We start from the raw sequence: 22,296 nt of genomic DNA, 5'->3' as shown, positions 1-22,296 counted from the left end.
GAAAGCACAGAGTGCAAGGAAGCAGAAATAAGAAATGAAGAATGAAAGCTAATTGAAAAGATAGAAAATTTCCAATAACTTGCTTCATTAGTGACTACTATCTATCACTATCATTACTATCACTATTTACAACCACAAACTTGTTCCACTAAGACATTTTCAGTCAGCTAGGCTTCCTTCTTTCCATTTGCTTATTTATGAATTTGTTTTAGTGCATTCCATCATTTTCTGAGTTAAGACGCAATAAGATAAATGAAAAAGGCTTTGTTTCTTCTGTGGCTGTACGAACTTGGCTTTGAATGGGCACACAGGATCCTGAATGCACAGGGATAAAAGGGAGAAAAGCAAGACCTCTGGTAGACTATCCTGCCTTCACTGGTCAAAGAGACACAAAATTTCTGCTTTACAGTAGGAGATGACCAATTTTCAGTAAAATGAATCTGTGCATTTGTGCATGTGTGTTACTAGAAACTCATTAAATGTGGATTTCTCTACAAAACTGAGAAGCATGTGAAGTAGGCAGACGGGAATGAGAGAAGTCTTCCACCAATATTCACTACTGAAAATACTTACTATTGAAAATAACAGAACAAAAATGCTTCAGTACAGTTCCATAGAGAAAGGAGAAGGAACAGACACGGGCAAAAATATAAAATAAAGGTCTTTGGGTGGTTAATACTTAGTTTAAGTCACTTAAGATAAATGTGTTCATACGAATACATGCACAAATACACTGATGTGTTTACATTTTCAAATACAGGCCAAACCCAACTGGGAGTTCTGGCTAAATAAAACTTGTCAGAGTTGGTCCGGTTATGCATGTAAAGTTACGATAGCCTAATATACTTTCAGAGTTTCAGATAATAGTGTTCAAAGATTCAAATAGCATTATGATAAAATTTGCCCCTTGGGCGTATGTCAGTTTAAATATCTGTTCTCATCAAGTTCTCAGTCTGCACTTGTTCTCAGTGGAGTGATATAGATTTAAAGCATCTTTCAAACTGAACTTGATCTATGTTTTAATAGAAACTAGCCTTCCTTATTCTTAAAGTCAAAAATAATTTTTTTGCTACTGTTTCAGCATAACTGCTTCAATTAAAAGTGATGGCTGTTAAAGAGCCTACAGCTGCCAAAATGTAATCAATACACAGCATCTAGAATCAGCACTGTGTAAAAATGATAGAAGCATACTATAAAGACCACAGATACTCTGGAGTCCTTGTTCACATCTTCAATTAGTATATGACTTTTGATATTTTTGCAGTAAATATTAGAATATGTCGGATTAAAAATGTACATGTTTTATAACAGGATGAATATTGTACCTAATTGTAGATGTAATTTAGCTCTTTACATTTTATACTTTGTAGCTAGCTTAATAAACCAGAGAGGAGGTTACTTTTAGATTAAGTGGAAAAAAATGAGGAGCTCTGGTACAGTTTTAGAAATCTGGCATGTTAAAGATTATTATGTCAGGTACCAGGAAATAGTGTCAGAAAACTCTGTGAGCTAAAATGGGAGCCAAGTTTGCTTAACTAAGACTTCAGGGACACAATTTCATGAAAAACTAGCAAAATATTTATTTAACCAGTGATATGGAGAAGTTTCAACAGAGCTCATGTAACATGAAGAGGTTTAGGATGGAGCACCTACTCAGGTCTTCTGCTATTGCAGCCCAAACACTGGCTGCTTAGCTTCCTTCCTCTCTCTCCTCCTTGAAGTGAGGCTCAGAGTTAAACACAAAATTGTTCCTCCTGCCCACTACAAGACACGGAATTAACAACTTGGGAGAAACAACTTCTAGGAAATATCAGAGAATCTACCATATGGAAGCTGTCTGCATATCCAAAAGCCCTAAATCTTCTGTTGGGCACCTTTGATGTTTTTGCTTTCAATCATTCAAAAATAAATAAATAAAATATGTGACTACACTTATCCTAAAACACTTTTCTGGTTCTTTTTATTTGTCCACTCTAACATGGTCTCTGAAGTCCTTCCTGAAAATCCTTTCTGTTACAGAAATGACTAGGTCTGTACACATTCTAGCTGATGTCTGTAAAATTAAAATACATACATTACAAAGCAAGGTATTAAAAATTAAGCAAACTGAGCAACCTGAAGTTTCTAGCTACACTGAAAGCCACAAATATTCTTTCTTATTGCTTTGTTCTTAGGTTCTTTTCATTGTTACATCAACAGAGCTTGTTTTGATTAGCTTGTGAATTCTTAATACATGTTTTCAATCCTGAATTTGGATAACAACTAATACAAAAAAGAACTCAGTTGTATTTCTTAAACTAAAAGAAAGTCTTATTCTGTGCAAGACCAACATTTTGCCTACTGGTTTATGGAAGGATTTTGTAAATAGCACTACCTTTTCTATCCATTTTACCACCTCATCTATGGTTCAAACCCCCACCATAGAACCTGACAGAGCAAGAATGTCACATCCTGAGATATCTCAAACCAGGAAAAATAATCATTGTATATGCATTCTTTCCTAATATGGCAAAATTCATGGCATTGTTTGTATTTAAGAGTAGGATCACAGTATCTTTAATCCAGACTTCCAGAGTTCCAAAAGATTCAGAATTGAAATGTCACATGAATGATTTTAAACCGTTCAGCTGTTAGGCACAATAATACTCTATTTATGTACAGACAGCATTATAAATATTCAACAATTTAAAGACTATGCCTTGATGGCAACATAGCAGAACCTTCTGTTCTAATTACAGGAAATCACTTTCCTTATTACCAGCTTTTGAAGTAGTGAATGGCGAGCTACTGACTTGCTGTAATACTTTTCAGCACAGGAATACTTTGTACGGTATCATAAGGTGATATTCAGCAGTGAAAAGTAGTAGCTAGTTAACTGTGCCCAATCCTACCCAGTTCTAAACATAGGACACTCATACATTCAGCTAAAACTGCGAAGAATGAAGGTGGCAGACGGTAATTGGTTATACTGACTAGGCCTGGATAAAGGTGGTTGGAAATTCAGGTTAATGTCTGATCTACAAGGTGTTGCATTCACAGCATAGAACTTCCTCATGTGTAGATGGCAATGTGGCTTGTTATGGACACATTAGAGAAAATAACTTCTACTAAAGTACCTATACCAACTTTCCTTGTACATCTTCCAAAAAACGATTGATTAAGCTATGAGATAACCATAGACCAGGATGGCATGTGTATCACGAGATGAAATTCCTTTTCCATATGTCTGTACAATATCAGAGATGGAAGTCTGATTTCCATTTCATTATCTTTCAAACTGTTACTGATGAAGTGATGGCTATTTATGTGACATTTTATGCCACAACATTAGATACAGGATTGAATGCATGTATCTGACCCTGAGTTTGTGAATGTGGAAGAGAGAGACTGCAAGTGAAATAAATTCAGTTTGGAGTCCCCTGTGACTTAAGAAACTCCAGCAATCTAAGTAAAATTATCCCTCTAGCATACGCTATTCCTGCCCTTTTGCCAGAAGCAACTAACTAAAGGAAAAGAGAATGAAATCCGGTTACATATGCCAATACATGTGCCATTTGACAACTTCTAAGTACCAACCACTGCAATACTATATGCAATACTCCAATATACAGTGCATCAAAACCTCAATTTTCAAAGCAGTTATATAAGTAAAAACACTAGATTCTGAACTCAGGCTTTCTGTTGACAATATGTGAGAAGACTATTCCAATAAAGGACTTTCCCTGTTTTTAAATAATGGAAGATAACAAAAACCACACCAGTGTGTTGGCTTCAATATTACTGTATATGCATCATGCTGATGTCTGCAGATTAGAAATCTAGTACTGATGAAAAAGACACTGAGAAAAAGCAAAATATCTAGTCACAAATACGATATTTTTCTGCACTAATTTCAAAGATGCCAAAACACTTCATTTGTACAATCCTTTTACATCAAAGGACGAGTTACAAGTCTGAATCAGTAAAGAAAGGTCTGTTACTATCCCCAACCTTCACTCTGTTTTGTTGCCCTTTTTGCAAATTTAGCCTCATATTAAAATACCAAGAAGATGTCACTGTTCAGACTGCAGTGTTTATTCCACCCACTAGGTCTGAGACCAGCGTCACTATTAAGACTGTCAAGGACAGTGCCCAGAATCACAAACTGTTGTTAGATACTAAACACCTTCAACAAGTTTTCATTTTTTTCATGAAAAACACTTTTCTGTATACTGAAGACTGTTTAGAATGGCTGCAGAAACTTTAAACTTATGCACAACTGAGTGGGAGATTTCACTGGAAGTGTGGGATGTTTAATTACATATCAAGGGGAAATTACACCGGTTTTCTTTTTCACATTTATACAGAGGTTTGTTTAACCACTTCAAACACTTATCCTTAGAAGAGGATCTATCTACTAATTCTGTGATTTTAGGTTTACTTTATTAAATGTATTTTTATTTCTTCTTCTAATGTTATTCAAAACATTACTGCTTCTATCATTAACGTGCTGACAGACGTGCATTATAGAGTTAAGAAAATCTTCTCAAGAGTATTTTTTACCTGTGACAACTAAGTCAGATTTCAATGTTCTAAGCATTAAGCCCAATGTCTTAACCAGTTTCATGCTTATTTCTCTGAAGCTGGAATGGAAAACCACAAATATTTTTACAGTAATTATTCTGGAAATGAACACATTAAGAAGTACAAACTACATACATATTTCTAGTGTACACCATTTTTTAATGTACCAGCTTTTAGGTTCTGATATTGTGCTCTGAAATGTTACATAAAACTTAATCCAATTTCATTGCAAAATAAAAATGGACAGACCCAAAAATTATAGTCATGAGCTAACTATCCAAATGCATACTGTGAATAGAACTTATATCTGGTCCTAAGAATACTATTCCATACTATTTTGACTGAAGGAGAATGCCCATTATGAACAAATGTTATTAAGACTTGTATGCTTTTAAAATACATTAATTACATGGGTAACTTAAAGCTCTTCAGAAAGCAATGAACTTTTCCACCAAACTACAAGTTAAATAGGCCAGTATCATACTCAGAAACCAGGTAATAAAGTACATTATTTTTCGATACTGTTGTTTATTGAGAGCAACAGTGTCCCAGTGGGCCTTTCTTTATGGAGAGGTGGTGGCCACATTACAAAGATGTCAGTTACAAAACAAGGGGTCTGAGACATCGCCAGAAGGTGAAAAAATATAGATCATGCCTGTGAATCATAAGATTATAGAATCATCTAGGTTGAAAAAGGCCTTCAAGATCACCAAGTCCAACCATCAACCTGGCCTACTGTGTCCCATCAGTAAACCCCTTACTGACACATCCACAGATCTCTTAAATACCTCCAGAGATGGGGATTCCGCCTCACATTCCCTGGGCAGCCCATTCCAATGCCTGACCAAATGGTAAGTCTTATGGTAGAGACCAAAATTTGTATCAGGTAATTTAATGGCCACATCATTTAAACTATAAACTACTTAGAAGCTTTCCCAGTTTGGTAAAAAAGAGTTAATTACCAAGATGTATTCAGGAATATCTCAATATACAAAGTTACTCTATTCTGGTACTTATGCTGATGTATCACAAAGATATAAAAACATTCCTCCTCATTTCAAGGTATTTTGGAATTTTACTTACTATTACCATCAGGAGAAAACCCCTATTGTTAACTAAGTGTCCAGGATTCTGAAAGGATGACAGTTGTATTGTATGAGACATTTACCACTAGTAATGTTAGATCTTTGTTAAAATGTATAGTAGCAACTTGAGATTTATTTTTAAACATACTTCTCAATGGGGTTAAAAAAAACACAAACCTTACATAATCCAATTTAAGATGAATACAGTAGTCATTTGTTTATTTAAAAAAATAGTTTCAGTAAATACATAAAAGGAGATCTCATTGCATTTCTAAGAGATAATGCAAAAAAATGAAGCACATTAGAAGAGTTTACATATCAGCAATATTGAAAATCCCTTAAGTCTTCTATAGCAATCACCACCACACTGACTTTAAAAGTATAAACTACTAAGAAACTTACATACAATTAAATCAAATCTCATAATCAAAATCTGAATTCTTCAACACAAATATGGATGATGTATTTCTAGGAGTGAAAAATCTCCCTCTCTCCCTTCCACTTGCTTGCATAAAAGATGCCACAGTGCTATGAAAAGATGTTTAAAAAGTCCTAAGGGAAAGGTTTCCTAGGGTCTTTGAAATTCCTCCTTTTCCTATTTCTTTACAGATTTCTAACACCAACCCTGTTCTTGTAGTTTCTCAAACAAGGCAAAAAGAAAAATACCCTCTAGATATAATCTTTAGATTTTCTATTATACGTCTCAGGTTCCTTTTGGCTTTTGAAGTAAATGCAAACTGAAATCTACAGTTATATTACCAACTGTATTTTAATTTTAGTTAGTCTTTCAGCATGAAGTATATATGGTATTTGACAGCACTATTGGCCATTCTTACAAGAATCATATAGGGATGTGATTTAGTTAATGAACTAACCCGAAAATACTTTTTGGTGGATCATGTGTGTCACTTATGTTTTTATTTATACAGCTGTAGACACAAAAAAAGCATTGCTTCAGGTTCCTATCTCTATGGTAAAAAGCACAGGGCAAGGAGCTACTGCTTATCTATAAAAATTTACTGTAACAAAAAACATACCATCATTTTTCCCTTTTCAAGCAAATATAATCATATTTATAATCATTTTGAGCTAGAATTTCCATAATTTTCATAGCAAAATCAAGCTGGATTTTAAAACACTTTTTATGTAGTAATTTTGATCGAACAGTTAGTCTCTGAGCCATGGATGAGTCAAGCTGTACAGAGACAGAGACATATTACTCACAGGTGTAAACCTACCTTTGAGCTAGTCCATTTACTTTAACAGACCAAACTGTGAAAATGAGAGTTCACCACCACCTAATTCCTAAAGTAAAAGCTATATGACACAAGAGCATTCTCCACCATGGAAGTGACTAGGCATATTAATTCAAACATCGTCTCCTCCAAAGAGGTGTTTTTTTTTTTTTCCTGTATTTTTGTTTCAGTTGTACTTGTCTCTTCCTCTGCCATCTCTAAGATTATTCTTGCTGTGTAGAATTATGGTAAGAAAATATCAGAACATTCAGTATAATCCTAGCCAAAAGCCACTGCACAAACTGCTCTCTAGAAAGCACTGAATACCAATGCAAAGAATTGTCTGGCATCACAATCTGAAAATCTACTCAGCACAAACATCTGTTAGTTCTAGAAACAGAAATCTTGAATTTTTCTATAAATTTCAGCCTACAGCATCTCAAGATGTTAGTGCTACTGGACTCCCTGCTGCATTATTCTTTGCTTAGAATGCAATGGAAAAATCAACACCTTCTAGTGCAGCCTCCCAAACACCTTCTCTACTGATAGTAATAAAAGGACATGTGCCCTATATCAGAAATTTATATTGTGTGTATTGTCCTTACACTTCTTGTACCACATTGAATAAGCATGCTTAGTATTCAAAATGCTCTTACAAGTTTCAGGTTGGTAAGTACTATAGCCCTCTTTGATAATTAATATCCACAAAATGATTATAGGTGTTGATACTTTATTCTTAAAGTACTTGTTGTATTCAGCACATGCACTATTATGTAGAACTTAGAGGAAAAAGATTTGTGAAAAGGCATATGACCTTCTTCCCACTACAATGGCCATCCCCTAATTAAGCAATGCATCTGATAGTCATTAACAGGAATGAGATAATGAATCACTTTCTCTCTTCTTTGTTAATTTGCTGTAACCAAGCGGCTAATGGATGTCAGAGCTGAGTGATTGCACTGATTATAGTGATTTATAGTTGCAACAAAACAATTTAAAACCATTCTGATTATTCATGTTAAAGATGCTTTATGTTTTGTTTACTAAATGTTTTATGTTCCCCCTCATGCCCCTCTGCACACAATGAGACAGGTCTTCCTGGAAAACTTGAAAGTTCGAAGATTTTTTTATTGTTTCAGAGTCAGGCATTTCATTTTGTTTACAAAAAAAAAAAAAAGTTTACCCAGTAGAAATGAAAAGCCTTAGGGTGGAAAGAAAACTTCAGTGGTGCCTAGTTCAAAAGAAGACGGAAATAAGAGGAAATAAGGCAAACTTCAAGCCACTTACCTTAGGGCTCCCAGTCCCTTCCTCATTCTCTGCAGACACATCAGTAGCCAGTATCTCTGCTTTGATGATATCCAGAGCCCTAAGAATCCAGCTGTGTTGCCGTTTGATTTGCCTCTGTAGTTCCTTCCATTGACTTGCAATCATCTTCAACATGTCCTTCAGTCCTCCAAAATGAAGGGGAAAAAAAGTAAATTTTAAACTCAACTGAATCTTTAGATATTATTCTTTAATCAAAGAATTAGTAGGATATTTAAAAGAATAAATAATAACAATAATTTAAACATATTTTCTCAGAAACAAGTCCAAACATACTATTCATCCTGTAAACAATATTATAGGGTCAAAACATTTCTTTCAGCTATTATGTTAAATTTTGATTATATTTCAGCTTAAAATTTTTAAAAAAAGGAAAATCCCACATAAACTGATTTCTATGCAGTAGGGTGATTTCTATGTGATTTCTATGGTGCTCACACCCTCTAATATCTAATTTTTAAACATATAATAATCTTCCAAATATATTCTCTTACCTTCATCTCCTGTTAATATTTCCAGTAGTTTACACATTACCACTTTCTAGGTATAGGATGACATGCGCTACCCTTCTCTGCTATGACTTTTATACCCGTTTGGAACTATGCATACAAGTCACCGATTTCCTATAGCTTTCACATTACAGGGATCATCTGCCTGACATCGTGAAACAATAGAGGCACAATATATAACACGATCTGAAAAAACGTAAACCAAAGAATAACTTCAACCTGGTGAAAAGCATGCTAAGTAGGCCAAAATTAAGATGGCATTCGTAGCAATATATGCTGATTAAAACCCTATTATCATACAAGTCACGCAAACATCTAAAAATATAGGGGGTGGTAGGGATAGAGAAAGGGAAATCAGTATATCACTCCCCCTCCCCTCGATTTAAGGCCTCTGCAGAAAAAGACAAGCCTAACCAAAGGAAAAAGGCATTTTTAATTTTAATCTATTCCTCATAAATATATTAAAATCAAGTAAGAATTAGTTTAAGTGGCAAAATAAAGCTTTACCAATGCAATTACCCATGCAGGGTATGTAAAAATATATATGTATGTATTTGAAATCCTAATTCGTTATCTTAATGTTATTTCCATAGCACCTACATCAAAGAATGTGTCAGTGTGAAGTTTTCAATGATGTGATTTCAATTGAAACTCAGCTGAGCAGCAAGACCAAAATAAAATGAACAGACTATTTGCAGGCAGTATTTCATTTTATAAGTATCACTGCATTGTATGCAGTATATGAAACATTTATAAATCTTGAAGGTCAATCTGATAATGTAAATATTAATAATACATAAGGAAGTGAATATATGCAGTAATTTACAGCAATGCTTCTTCATTCTTTAATAGTCTGGAGACATAAAGACTTGCAATATTTCAGAAGGATTTACCTGATTTGTGAGATACAATAAGCTCAAGAAGTTGACGTCCTTCTTCTACCACTGCTTCTTTTAAAGCACAGTGGCTATCTACATTCAACTTAAAACTCTGCAAAAGAAAAAAAAAAAAGGAAAAAAGAAAAAAACAACTCAGCATCAGACATTGGAGAGGCAGTTATCAGAAAACACACATACAAAATTACTTGCTGCTTTTTATCAAGAACCACATCCCCCTTTACCCAATAGCCAAACTAATTTGTGATACTAAAAACTATTGATATTTTGGATCTGGGCTCAAAATGTTTCCATTAGATCAGCAAAGTGCATCTGTGTTGAAACAGCTGACAAATCTACAAATTCATTAGGTTTTATGAAAAGTCACAACCCGTAGGCTATATCTGGAGTAACAGTGTTCTATAAAATACACTAAATTTATGCCATCACATATGAGCTCTGTTTTTTTCAGATTTCTTTGAAATGTTGGTGATAGCACTATTTATGAAACCATAAAAAAAAAATACAGCATTGAATATATTGGCCTTATGTGCACTCATACAAATCTATTAATATTGTTTCAGAGTTAGCTCTCATATCCGTTTTCAAAGAACAAATCAGACCGCTTTAGATCTCTGCATTCTTAATTCGTAAAGCATGTATTTTTCATCCTTTTTGCACTAACAGTTTTACTAGTTGTGGAATTTTGTACTTTTTTTTTTTTTGACAAATTGCATTGAAAGCTGGTAATAGATAGAGGAACTGGAAACATGATCTACTCTGTGTTATGCCATTTTGCAAACTACTGATAATTTAGTTGGAGAAAATTGTGAATTATTTGGCAGAGCTTCTCACTCATATTTGCATGTAAGAAATAGAAACAAAATATAATAAAGAAAGGAGTTCTTGCTGTATTTAACCGTAAATCATGTGCAACCCTGAACACACACACACGGAACCCTTGTTCTCTTTGAAATGCCTACAGAATGAATGAGAACAATATTTGACTCCTTGGAAGAAGAGAGTTTTGCTCTCTCATGGGAATGAATTAACTGGCAGAGATTAAAGGCGATTTTGCAAGTGCATATTTGTAGCTTCTGGTTTTTATAAAACTTATTTATACTTCTCCAAATGCTATCAACCATTCTAGTACTGAAGTAGCAGACACCACAAAATACTAAAAGTCCTCCGGCTTAGGGAAGTGACCATTTCCTTTCTTTTCTAGCTCCTGTAATCATGTTGATTGGCGTAAGAGAAAATAATATTGCCAGAACTGGAATAAAATGATGTTCTTCTACTGTGTTATGGTTGAAAAAAAGCATGTTGCTCAGACAAACTGTTAACAGCCTTTCAGACAGCAGTCCAGTTGACAGTAACAGAACGTTTTTGAGAATTCTCCCTTCAAACAGAGTAGCAAACAGGAATTTTGCTACCTTCAGCATTTTGTCTAGCTCAGTTTTCCATTTATGGACACCTGAAAATAATATTCTGTACCAGGTGTTGAACAACTGGGTCAGCCAGTGAGTTAAAAATGAAAAATGATCCCTTCAGTTTGACTGGCCTGTTCTTAAATCTAGAGTTTTGTGAACCCAAATCTAGAAGTTCATTTTCCTTCGTAAGAGCCCGTCTGAACGAGCACTGACAATATTTAATTTACTGTTTACTTAAAACAGGCTTGTACTGAATAGTTTGTAATCATGCACTTCACAGGAAATGCACTATGCGTGTGCCTCACACAGCAAAAGAGAACCTAAAGGACCTGAGAGTAGGTTGTGTAATTTCATATAATTGAAGTTGAGTATAGATGCAGCTGGATGTGGCAGTGTCTCAAGATGATGTGGATGTGTTTGATAGGAAAATTGGAAAAGATGAGGTATTCTTTTTCATTAGGAAAAAAAAAGAGACTTGCTGTCCTAGAAAAGATTCGTTTAACATAACACACCAGATACTACAATACAGCTTGATTTTCAGGTGCACCTATTAACCAGTAATAATGTTAACTGAAGAAGTAAAATACGATGAATAAAGATGGGGCCAAACTTTTGAGTTTTGACTAGCAATATTCTACTTGTGCAAAATTCTGATTTTACAGATAAATTATGCATGGCACAAAAACTGTGAACATACATGAAATTTAACAGAAATAAGCTCTTATCAGCACATACACATCGAAAGGAGGGAACCATTCACCTAAGTATAAATACAAACAGAGGCAAAGAAAAGTGTCAGTTGATGTAGTGAAGCATGAGTTTTGGGGTTAGAATTATATGCATACATATAATTTCTTATGAGTGACAATTTCCTAACAAAAAGGAACAAATGGACAAGGATCACCAGAAAGAATAACCTTCAATCAGTGCATCAGTGCTCATGGTTCCTCATACCTGCATGGCAGAAAATGTGACACACGAAAGATGCAGACTTTAAGAAGTAACAAGCATTACATGTATATGCAATGGAGAGATGCAAATTCACACAGCTAAAGACAAAATCAGACCAAATTATTGAAATGGAGGAGGACCATTGAAACAAAGAGGTCCTCTCCTGTCCTGGGTATTCCCCATTCCCTACTGTTTACTTAGGGTATTTGGAAAATTGTAACTCTAACAGCGTGTGACCCAGGTACTCTGTTCCCCTCCTGAAATCTTCCCTGATAATGAACGGAGCCCTTGCATCTGAAGAGAGGAAAGGAGAAGAGGGAAGTCAATTAATCAAAGCCATTTTTCCAGACACATTTGCAGCTATGGAGCAGTTTAAATATCACACATGAGCACGTATACATTATGGAAAATGCACGGGCATTGGCCTGACAGCAGCTTTTTAAACAACACATTAATGTCATCCCTAGCAGTACAGTGTATATAACACAGTTTACAAGCTGCAACAAGCAAAATCTCCTTATGAAGGTCTCTGTGGTTACTTCTTACAGTCACCATGCACTTACACGTAAATATCAACTCTTCTTATTTAGCAAGAAAGGAAAAGGGAGGCAAGAATCATGCAATTTTATTGAAGCTACAGAACTGTAAATAAAGACTCCAAAAGTGAAAAGTACTAAGCCCCAGTTGACAACATGGGGCAAAGGAGCCCACCCTTAACAAAATGAAGGTAATCGTGTCCTGATTTTTAGGAAACTAATTTATCTATTGGATGACAATACCCCAGAACCAACATGGGAGGGGAAAAAAAAAAAAAAAATAGCAGATCTGATCTATACTGGGCTCTGAACACACTGTGACTTTTTTTTAATTTGGTTTCTCCAATGCTATATGAAATGCAGCTGTTCTCAAGAAGAATGCCTTTCCAACAAATCCACATCTCTCCCTAACAGTTTATTTGTCTGTACAACTGTGGACAAGAAAAAAATATTTGAAAAAATATTTATTCAAGTTCCCCTCAGGATTTCTTTTCTGCCTGAAGATACTTAAATTTGGAAAACCTCTGTTGTACAGTTTTCCTATAACATGTACATATTGGGCTCTGATATGCAATCTTTCTCTGCTCAAACCTCTGTTCTTAACAAATCCCTGTAATTTGGTAAAACACAGCCTGGGTCTTGACCTATTTGTATCTTCAGTAAGGACAGTCAACCATTAAATATTCTTGTTCCCAGAGGTGTACAGACTTTGTACAAGCATGTGCTTTTTTAATTCATGATGTGTCCAACTAAGTATTTCTTGTGTAATTTGTGTCTCTGAAAGACACGTAAGCAACTAGGTATCATGTGAAGCTACGACATAGACATAGAGATTAGTTTAAGCAGTTACAGCATTAGTATTAGTTACAGTATTATTATAGTATTAGTTACAGCAGTTTACACCTATTGCCAGATCAAGACACTGTACTACGTGAAATATTTCATGCCAAGTCAATCATAATACCAACATGTGGTCTACTGGGGTACCACTGAGGTTCTTGAGGTTCATTTTTATATGTTGAAATACATTTGAGAAAAACATCGCTAAGGCAGTCTTTTTTAGAGCAATGATACAGACGATTAGAGTGATCTTGATTTTCAAGAATTTGAAATAGAAAGCTTAATTTAGGATTTCCTAACAGTCATCTGTATTTTCTGAGAAAACCACAATAGTACTACGATAAGGATTTATATATTTAAGTACAGTTTAACAAATATTTTGGGTAAGAATGTAGCTATTTTTTTAATTTAAAAAATAAAAATTCTAACGCAGTAAGACTTTGCGGCAATGGCTATACAATGCAAACCAACATATTAAAACTCCCTTTGGAGAATGAACTAACATACCCACATACATAATCCCTGTAACTGACTTTTACAGATATTTGTCACTGCTTATTGGAAAAAATGGTTCGGGCACAACACCTTTCTACAGACATCTGAGATATCTGATTAGTATTACAGGACTTCTAATAACATTTGAGCTGTGAACTGTGAAGTAAATCTGAGCTGTTCTGTCCAATGCATACAGAGTTTGAAGCAATATAAATACAACATAACTTCAGGGCAACAGAAGAACTATTTAACTACCAGCATGTCAAAATACTTATTATGGAATAATTATGGCATCCCCTGGAATGATTTTACCTTTGACTCACTGATACATGTTCTCCAACTTTCACTTGTCCAGAACGTACTTTTTGCCTGGGAGGCCCAAGCACATTTACAGAGAGAAACTAGTGGGACTTCAGTGGAAAGCAAGCAAAATGTCTTTAAAGGTGGAAATGGCAGAAGATCATGAGAAATAAATAACACTGACTAAATGAAGATCAAGAGGAAGGGAAATTATTATCCATTTACACAAACATAAATTGTGTGGAGCCAGGAGCAGGACTCGATGATCCTTGGGGTTCCCTTCCAACTCGGGATATTCTATGATTCTCTGATTCTACTCTGAACAGCAAGCAGAAAGAATACTTTTTAGCATAGTACAGTGTAAGAGGACATAGTAGATGGGACTAATGGAATTAAATTAAGAGAGAGAAAATTTAAGATAAATACAAGGGAATTTTCCCTTGAAAGCTAGATCTATTAGATTGCGTCATAATCTCCTAAGGGAAACAGTGAAAGCCCTGATCCCTGGAGACCTTTAAATCTCGACTGGATAAAAATGGAGGAGTGAGGACTGCAATGTAGCAGGCTGACATTACAGCAACCTAGCTCTTTCACATCCCATAGCATTTGTGACTGGCCAGATACTGAATACAAAGGGACAGGCTCTACCCCCAGTAGTCCAGCAGTAACTTACACTTCTGTGCAACCACCTCACCCCTTTCCTCTTTGTCACAGCCTCTGCCATTCCAGTATTAGGTGGTCAATGTTTTGCCCCTTGGTTACCTCTTAAACATGAATAGAACAGTTTTCCTCACATTAGACCCCCAAATAGTGTTTTTCATTCCTCCTCGAATTTGTCACCTCTTAGGCGACTTAGCCAAGGTTTGAATGCATAGTTTTAGATGCAGAGAAAAAGGACAGTTATCCCAACTCTCCAAGAAACCTATTTTGCAGATTTAGTTTAGAAATCATAGTAGCTATTTTTGCAGATATTCCCTATTTTAAGCTCATGCAATTTTTTCTGCTGCCAACTCTAATCTTTGTGAGTTTCACAACACAAATTTCTCTTTGAAACTGTCTCTTTACACATTACACATTGTTAAAAAAATGTTAACTTGAGGCTCCCTAAATCAAGTCATAGTTTGTTTATTATCAACAAACAACGGATGGAAGCACAGGCAGGGAAGCCCATGGACAAAAGGACTATGCAAAGAACAACTGCTAAATTACCATAAGCATGGTGAACTGCACATCCAGTCCACCATGGATAACTGTTCTTGATAATTTCTGGTCTTCTAGAGATATTCAGGAAATAACCTGCAAAAGTCACAGTCTTCTGACTCCCTTTTCCATCATGATGACATGTGGCTGCTGATCTTACATGTTTCTAAGCACACCTTTCCCACCTGGAGACCTACCACCCCTGGAAAACTATCTGACCAAAATATGTCTATATTATGTTGTCCTACCACACGCAGAAAAAAAAGCCAAACCTGAGAAGAGTTTTCTGACCCAAAGATAAATTTATGTGGCATAGCAGCCTTTGCAAATGTGGAGTTACTAAGGGGAAACAAATATCCGTGTATTATTTAAGAATAAATTTAAACTTACAGACTGAAAAGCACACATTGGCACTAAGTAACACTATGTAGTTTTAGAACAATCCTTGAAGGATTTTAGTTCTATTAAAATTTCAGGGGAATATAAGGCAGATATAATTTGCTTTTTATATATCTGCAGATGTAAGGTTTTATACAATTTAAAGATTGACCTAAAATGCTTCCTGAGTAAAATATATCTAATAAACTATGTGACATCACAAATTATTAACCCAAAACATCTGTAGAATTAAGAAATGAAAAATAAATTCATAGGAGAACCAAAGAGAAAAAAATGCCAATCACAACCTCCATTCATGCTCCGAAGTTTCTGTATTTCTACTGAAAGCTTTGGCATGGCAAATACCAAAACACAGACAACAACTGTATTATTTCCAGTACTCAAAGTATAAATGATACTATGCCTTTGAGAAACACAGCACAGAACCCACAGGAGCAGACCATAGCTCTTGGCAGGTAGGTGAAAGCGAATACACTTTAAATGTTGCTTCAAGTGTGCTTGTTTGTCCTTTGAGATCCTGGCCTTATATTCTTTTAATGATTTCCAATCTCAGAAAATTTTTAAAATAAATTGAATTCCATTTTCAAAAACAATTTACAGACTACATCTACACTGATGATACCAGCATACTAAAATTACAAGTAACAGCACACATTTTAATAGACATAAATTACAACTAACAGAGTTCCTACATAATCATTATGCAGTTTATTAATAAAATAAACATTACTTTCAAATCAGTGGTTTTTTTCCAAAGGTGTTTCAAAAGTTGTTACATTGATAAATTAATTTTAAAGACCATTATCAAGTTGTCATTCCAAGACTGATTATTCTACAATTGCTATAAAGCTTTTAAGTCAGAACTTCGATGAAATACTTTTTCACTGATCAAGTTAGTTTAAAACACTGTATAACGGTAGTTTTATTTCATTATATTATTATAGGCTCTGAACCCTTGAATGCAATTTCTTCTGCAGGCCAGGGACACAATGGACCCCCTGGAACCTAACTTTCATAGCTCAAGCTTTCAGAACCTATGTTTTAGGATACCTTAGTAACCAAGAGTTTCACAATTTTAGGTGGTGAGTCTCAATGGGGGGAATATTTGTAACACTAGCAAATCAAGCCACCCTGCCTGGGCCAGCTTCACCTACAATTGCAAGTAAATGTAATCATTTTCCTAAGTCTGAACAAGCTGGGTTTTCACATGCTCTATGAATGTGTTTGGACTTGTTTTCTAACAAAGGTACATCAGGCATTTAATACACACTCTGAGGAACAAAACACCCTCTACATTCTTCTATGTAAAAGAACAGTTTCAAGGATCTCATCATTCCCTCTTCCAAAGCAAACATTCTTAGCTTAACAGCATCCTTGATAGTGGTGAAAATAAAATTCTAAGTTATTCAAACGTCAAGCATCAAGAATTAAAAAGAAAAAAAAAATCCAGACATAGATTAAACTTGTTCATACAATATATTTCTATATACGGATCAAAAGAATTCAAAATCATCACAAGTGACAGAGTTTAGATTTTTGACATTATAATTTTCCCTTCTCCTTCAGTAGAAGAATTTACTTTATGATGACATCCTAATATGCTTCTTTGTCCCTGGTTTAATGCCTCTTCTGTCCAGAAACAGTTGCAGATCCATATCTGGGCCAGGTTGTCAGCTTCAGCAGTTATTTTTCTCAACCACCATGCAGAAGTGGACAGAGTCAGGCAGCCTTACAAGTTTTGCTCTTGGATCCTTCACTCAGATGGTCCAAGCTCTCAGAACTAGAAAAGCTGGGATGGTCTCCTGTGGAGTACATCCTCTGATCCACAAATATGTAATTCAGATAGATACATAAACAAGAACACCAATATTTTAATTTTAAAATCCACTCCTCTTAAATAGAGCACTTTTTGTGCTCTGTACGTGCAATTTATAACACAACCAATGTGCTACAGACAAGCCCAATCAACAGTGTTGACTTTTATTACGGCATCCTATCCCCTTCCTATGCACAACTATGTAAATTTCAGTTGGTAGTAAAGAGAAGCAAAGGAGTCCTGGGGAGGTTTGAACCAATCAACAAAACGAGTAGATGCATTTTTTTTTTATTTTTTTTAATCCACAGCTGTACAGGATACCTACACAAGGTTAGGTAACCACGAATATGGATGACAGGTTTAGGAAAGTGGTACTCTTAACAGTATTCAAGCCATTCAGTCTCTGGGAAAATTATTGAGGAATTTTTGCTTATGCTACTGGTTTGCACAAAGCAGTGCAAAAATGAAACTGGTTTGCTCCTGAGTGGGACTGTGCGGCAAGAGCTGGTAGCAATGGCATGGGAGAAAAACAAATGGACAGTCCCTTCCTTCATGAGAAATACACATAGTAGTAATAGAACTCCATCATACTAGACCTCCTATTTCTGTGGTGCTGGGAGGATAAACAACACCCACTTCTCACTACAAAGAAAAGATATGTGTCAGTTCTTCATTGCATTACCTTACAGGAAATAGTTTTAGATCAAGTGCAGTATTTCTGTATTGGTCAGCACAACAGCACCGTGAGTAGCAGAACATATACCTGGATTTTCTTAGTGTATTTTTTCTCTCTTAGTAAGTCACCAAAAAAGTCATGGGAAACTGTAGTTCAAAAGAACAGTCCAAATTGTTTTTAGAAACCTGTATTTTTCCCACTGTCAGCAATTGTATGCACTCTGGCTCCAGACTGTACCACAGGTACAATGGAGCGCATTAAATGACAGTAACATTTTGTTCTGAAGTTCTCAGGCACTTTAACTCAAAAACCAGAAAGACTTACACAGATGTTATTTGGTTTCCAGATTTTGTAAGCTGAATACTACAACTGAAAATATACACGTATTCCCTTTGTTTAAGGTTGATTTCTGACTTCCTATTAATTGTTGTGTTATTTGAAAACTGCTGGTTTTAGTTTACACCTCTGAATAGTACATTCTGCAGACTACTTCCTATATAAAATGACAAACATTCAGGAACTGATGCACATGCAAAATACCTTTCATTACAACAGTATAAAATTCAGAAACTGAAACTAACGATAGGCTAAACTGATTTAAAGCAAAATCCTTAGGGAAGCAAGAGATTAGTCCAGTCATGGTGCTCAGAGTCTTTATCATGACCATCCTGCAGATATCATTGTATATTTTGAGGAAAAAATCTAAACTGGCTGCAATGGACATTGGAAATGCCCATCCAGCAAAAGCATAGTACATAACGTAGTCATTTCAGAATCTTTAATGCCTTCAATAAAATCACTGTTACCACGCTACCACAAGGACAGCCAGCAGATTATCCCAAGGCATGTGTATTTAACCTTACTTTCAATGAGAAAAGGTATTTAATACTTCTATAAACTGACATTTTTCAGAAAATGTTATTTTCCAGGGAGATAACAATGATTTTTTTTCAGACATAGCAGACTTGTTACAAACAGATGATCAGTTATCATAAGGAATCACAGAAGCATCATTACATTACCAACACAATTTCTTAAGGGTGAAAATACAACCTATTTTCTGTATGAACATGTTTGCTGTTTACAGCTAAGAAAGTGCTGAGCCATGATGTGGCCAGAAACATTTCTATTGGACACAGGAAAATTTTTATTCCATTTTCCTTTAGATAATACAACTCTCAAAACTCCCATATCTTAGGAAGAATTTTTTTTTTTTTTTTAAAGAATGGCAATGCCATCTAAACTTTTGAAATGAAAACTATGCTCCAAGTTGAAGATCATCTGTTCTGGCACATCTCATCCTAGATGTAGCCTACCCTTCATTTTGTAGAAAAATTCACGCTCATCAAACTTTATGGTTACTCATCGTGGGAAATCCTGTGGAGTTTTAAGTTGTAACTGCAATAAGAATGAAATTCCAGTTTGTCCTATGGTTAATAATTAAAACTGTGGTTTATCTGGGTATCAGGGCTGTGCCTGTGTGCACACGCAGTGCGCTTAGCTGTTAATTCCCTGGGTGGCCCAGGAACTCCCCAACTTGTGTCTGCACAGATGAGATAATGGGCAGATTGGGGACAACTGCCCACCTTGAGAAGCGGCAACTGCCTGAGTGCCTCGCCACCTTCACAACAAAATGCTTCGCTAATTGTTTCAGGAGCTCTCCGGGTGGGACCTTCACACAGTCCCAAGGAATCCTGCAGGCAGCTCTTGCTGGGCCATGGCCAATAGATAATCACTACCTGTATGCTTCGGAGCACTGATTAACATCCGGGATGGACAATCTTGCCAGGCCATATACAAGAATTAACTAGAACATGAGTCTGGGGAGGCCTAGCAATTTAAGCTGAAGATGTCATTACAAGGACACTTGTAACAGAAACTTGCATTGCCATCCTGTTCAAGAGATTTGGCTCCTCATGTGAGCATCACCTTATGCAAAGATTCCAGTAAATTAGTGTTGTAGGGGTGTGTGTTTTTTTTTGTTTTCAACAAACATGCTATCTTGAAGTGTCTACACCACACCATTTCTCAAAGTGGCAAAGATATAGAAAAGCAAGGCTGAGAGAGGAGAAAATTTTAGATTTAATCTTTTACCAATCATTTACATTGGGACTCTAAAATGACAATCAAGAATTTTACACACCAGAAATTCTGTAGAACATTCACAGCTTTGTCCTTGTCTCCTCTGCCAAACTTTGCCCAGCCAATAATAAGAAAAGGAACAAGTACATTTTTCTGTTTTCTTGTTCCCATATTTCCTTTTCTTAGATTTTGACAGCAGAGATTTTATTCATGAATGCAAAATATTCTCTCTTTATGGCACTAATATTGTTATTGTAACAAACATACTTCCAACAAAACAATATCACAGGTGGTGAAATTGATAATTTTTGCCAAGGGCTAAGGCCTTGTCTCTACTAATAAAAATAAAAATACTAAACTACACTGAGTTTTCACTCTTTCTACGACCAGAAAATCTGCACCAGTGACGAATAATAGTTATGAGATTCACTACTGCAGATGCAATTTGTAGAAAAGAACCAACATACTTCCTTTCTTTTTCAGGTTAGTTTGCTTCAGGTGTCTGTACTATGAACTCATGAGTCTGAAACCTAAATTTATTTATTTATTAATTTAATATTAAGCTCCTTTTAAGTTCACCAAATCTCAGTTTAAGGTGACTACCTGTATAACTGGCAAAAGAAGAAAATTAGTGTAAGTATCCTCCCAAAGACCTTGATCAGCATTGTCTTTCAATGCTCCATCTAGGGAAATTTTAACATTGAGCTTAATGTGAATTGAAGTTCACATACTTCTGTTTAAACACAGATTAGGATTTCTGTCAGACAAATGCCACTGAAAAGCTGACAATCTAATTAATACAAATAACTCTATCTTCCCACTATAAAAATGCTCTATTTTAATAATTCTGCTGTGTAGAAACGAATGGTAGCATGTGTTTCCTGAAATCCAAAAGGAAAAGTCAGTTACTGTTTTTCAGGCTCTGCAATGATTTTTCACTGACTGTATATGCCATAAAAATAATTATATCATCAAATTGAAATTGGCTGTTCTTAAGACATTTTAGTTCTTCACAGAAATAAAGAAAAAAAACAACACCCCAAATATCCACCTTGTTTCATAAAATGGTCACCCCAAAACACACATCTCAGGTACACTCCCGCAATTAGAAAAAAAAGATCTTCTTATGCCAAATTAAAATAATTATCAGCAGATACAATACAGAGTACAGCTGGGAAACTAAGTACCTACAGGGGAAATTGGAGTTGTGCAAGTATCCACATACTCATTTATTCTGACTACCCTTAGCAATGAACCAGAGCCAGGCTGACGGCCACCAGTCCACATTCCAGTCAACACATTAGATGGTTTTGGCCTCACCTCCCAAAGAACCGCAAGGCAAAGTTGGAAGCAATTTGCAGCAAAAGAGCTACTGCTCTCCTCCACATGGAAGAAGGGGGAAAAGAACCTGAGCATTACTGGTGCCAGTGATTTGTCAGGTTCCTGGGACAGCACAGGTATATGTTTCTTTTTATCCAGTCAGAACTGAAAATTACTATTCTACTCATAAGAATTCATGTTTCCAAAAGTTTCATGTTGTAAGGGGAAAACAAATTGAAATCACCACTGCCTTTTCGGAGGTCTGATCTCTCTATGTACTCTGTATTTTCAGAGCACCTGCAAACATAATGGGAATCCACATTAGCACATGTGAGTAAATACATGCAGTACAAGACAAAAATCCAAACTCTCTGCCAAACATTCTAAAATCTGCAATGTAAGGCAAGACTGCACAGTCCTCATATTGTATTTTTACAGCCTACCACAATGTGAATTTAATCTAGTTGCTGCCCATAGGCACTACTACGATAGAAATGTTTAAGAACAAAAGACACAAAAGAGTTTGCCATATAGCTGAAATTCTGAAAACAGGTTTCCGTTAGGTTCTAATGTTATATGTGGTTAGCTTATGTTTAAATGATTAATTTAATAATGGTCACTCCAGTATTACAGTAGGGAGTAGGATGACATTTTTTCCTGT

General features: G+C 35.6%; 1 protein-coding gene across 1 annotated transcript in view; it reads right to left on the bottom strand.

The window, feature by feature from the left end:
• The window catches only part of AKAP6 (A-kinase anchoring protein 6), a 234,126-nt gene that overhangs the window by 132,703 nt on the left and 79,127 nt on the right, over positions 1-22,296 (bottom strand). The window contains 2 exon segments of the mRNA XM_040558408.1: positions 8,171-8,334; positions 9,609-9,705. Coding sequence (XP_040414342.1) covers positions 8,171-8,334; positions 9,609-9,705 — 261 coding nt within the window.

The sequence above is a fragment of the Cygnus olor genome, chromosome 5 (assembly GCF_009769625.2).
Source record: "Cygnus olor isolate bCygOlo1 chromosome 5, bCygOlo1.pri.v2, whole genome shotgun sequence".
Taxonomy (NCBI): Eukaryota; Metazoa; Chordata; class Aves; order Anseriformes; family Anatidae; genus Cygnus; species Cygnus olor.
This window is presented reverse-complemented; position numbering and strand designations above follow the sequence as displayed.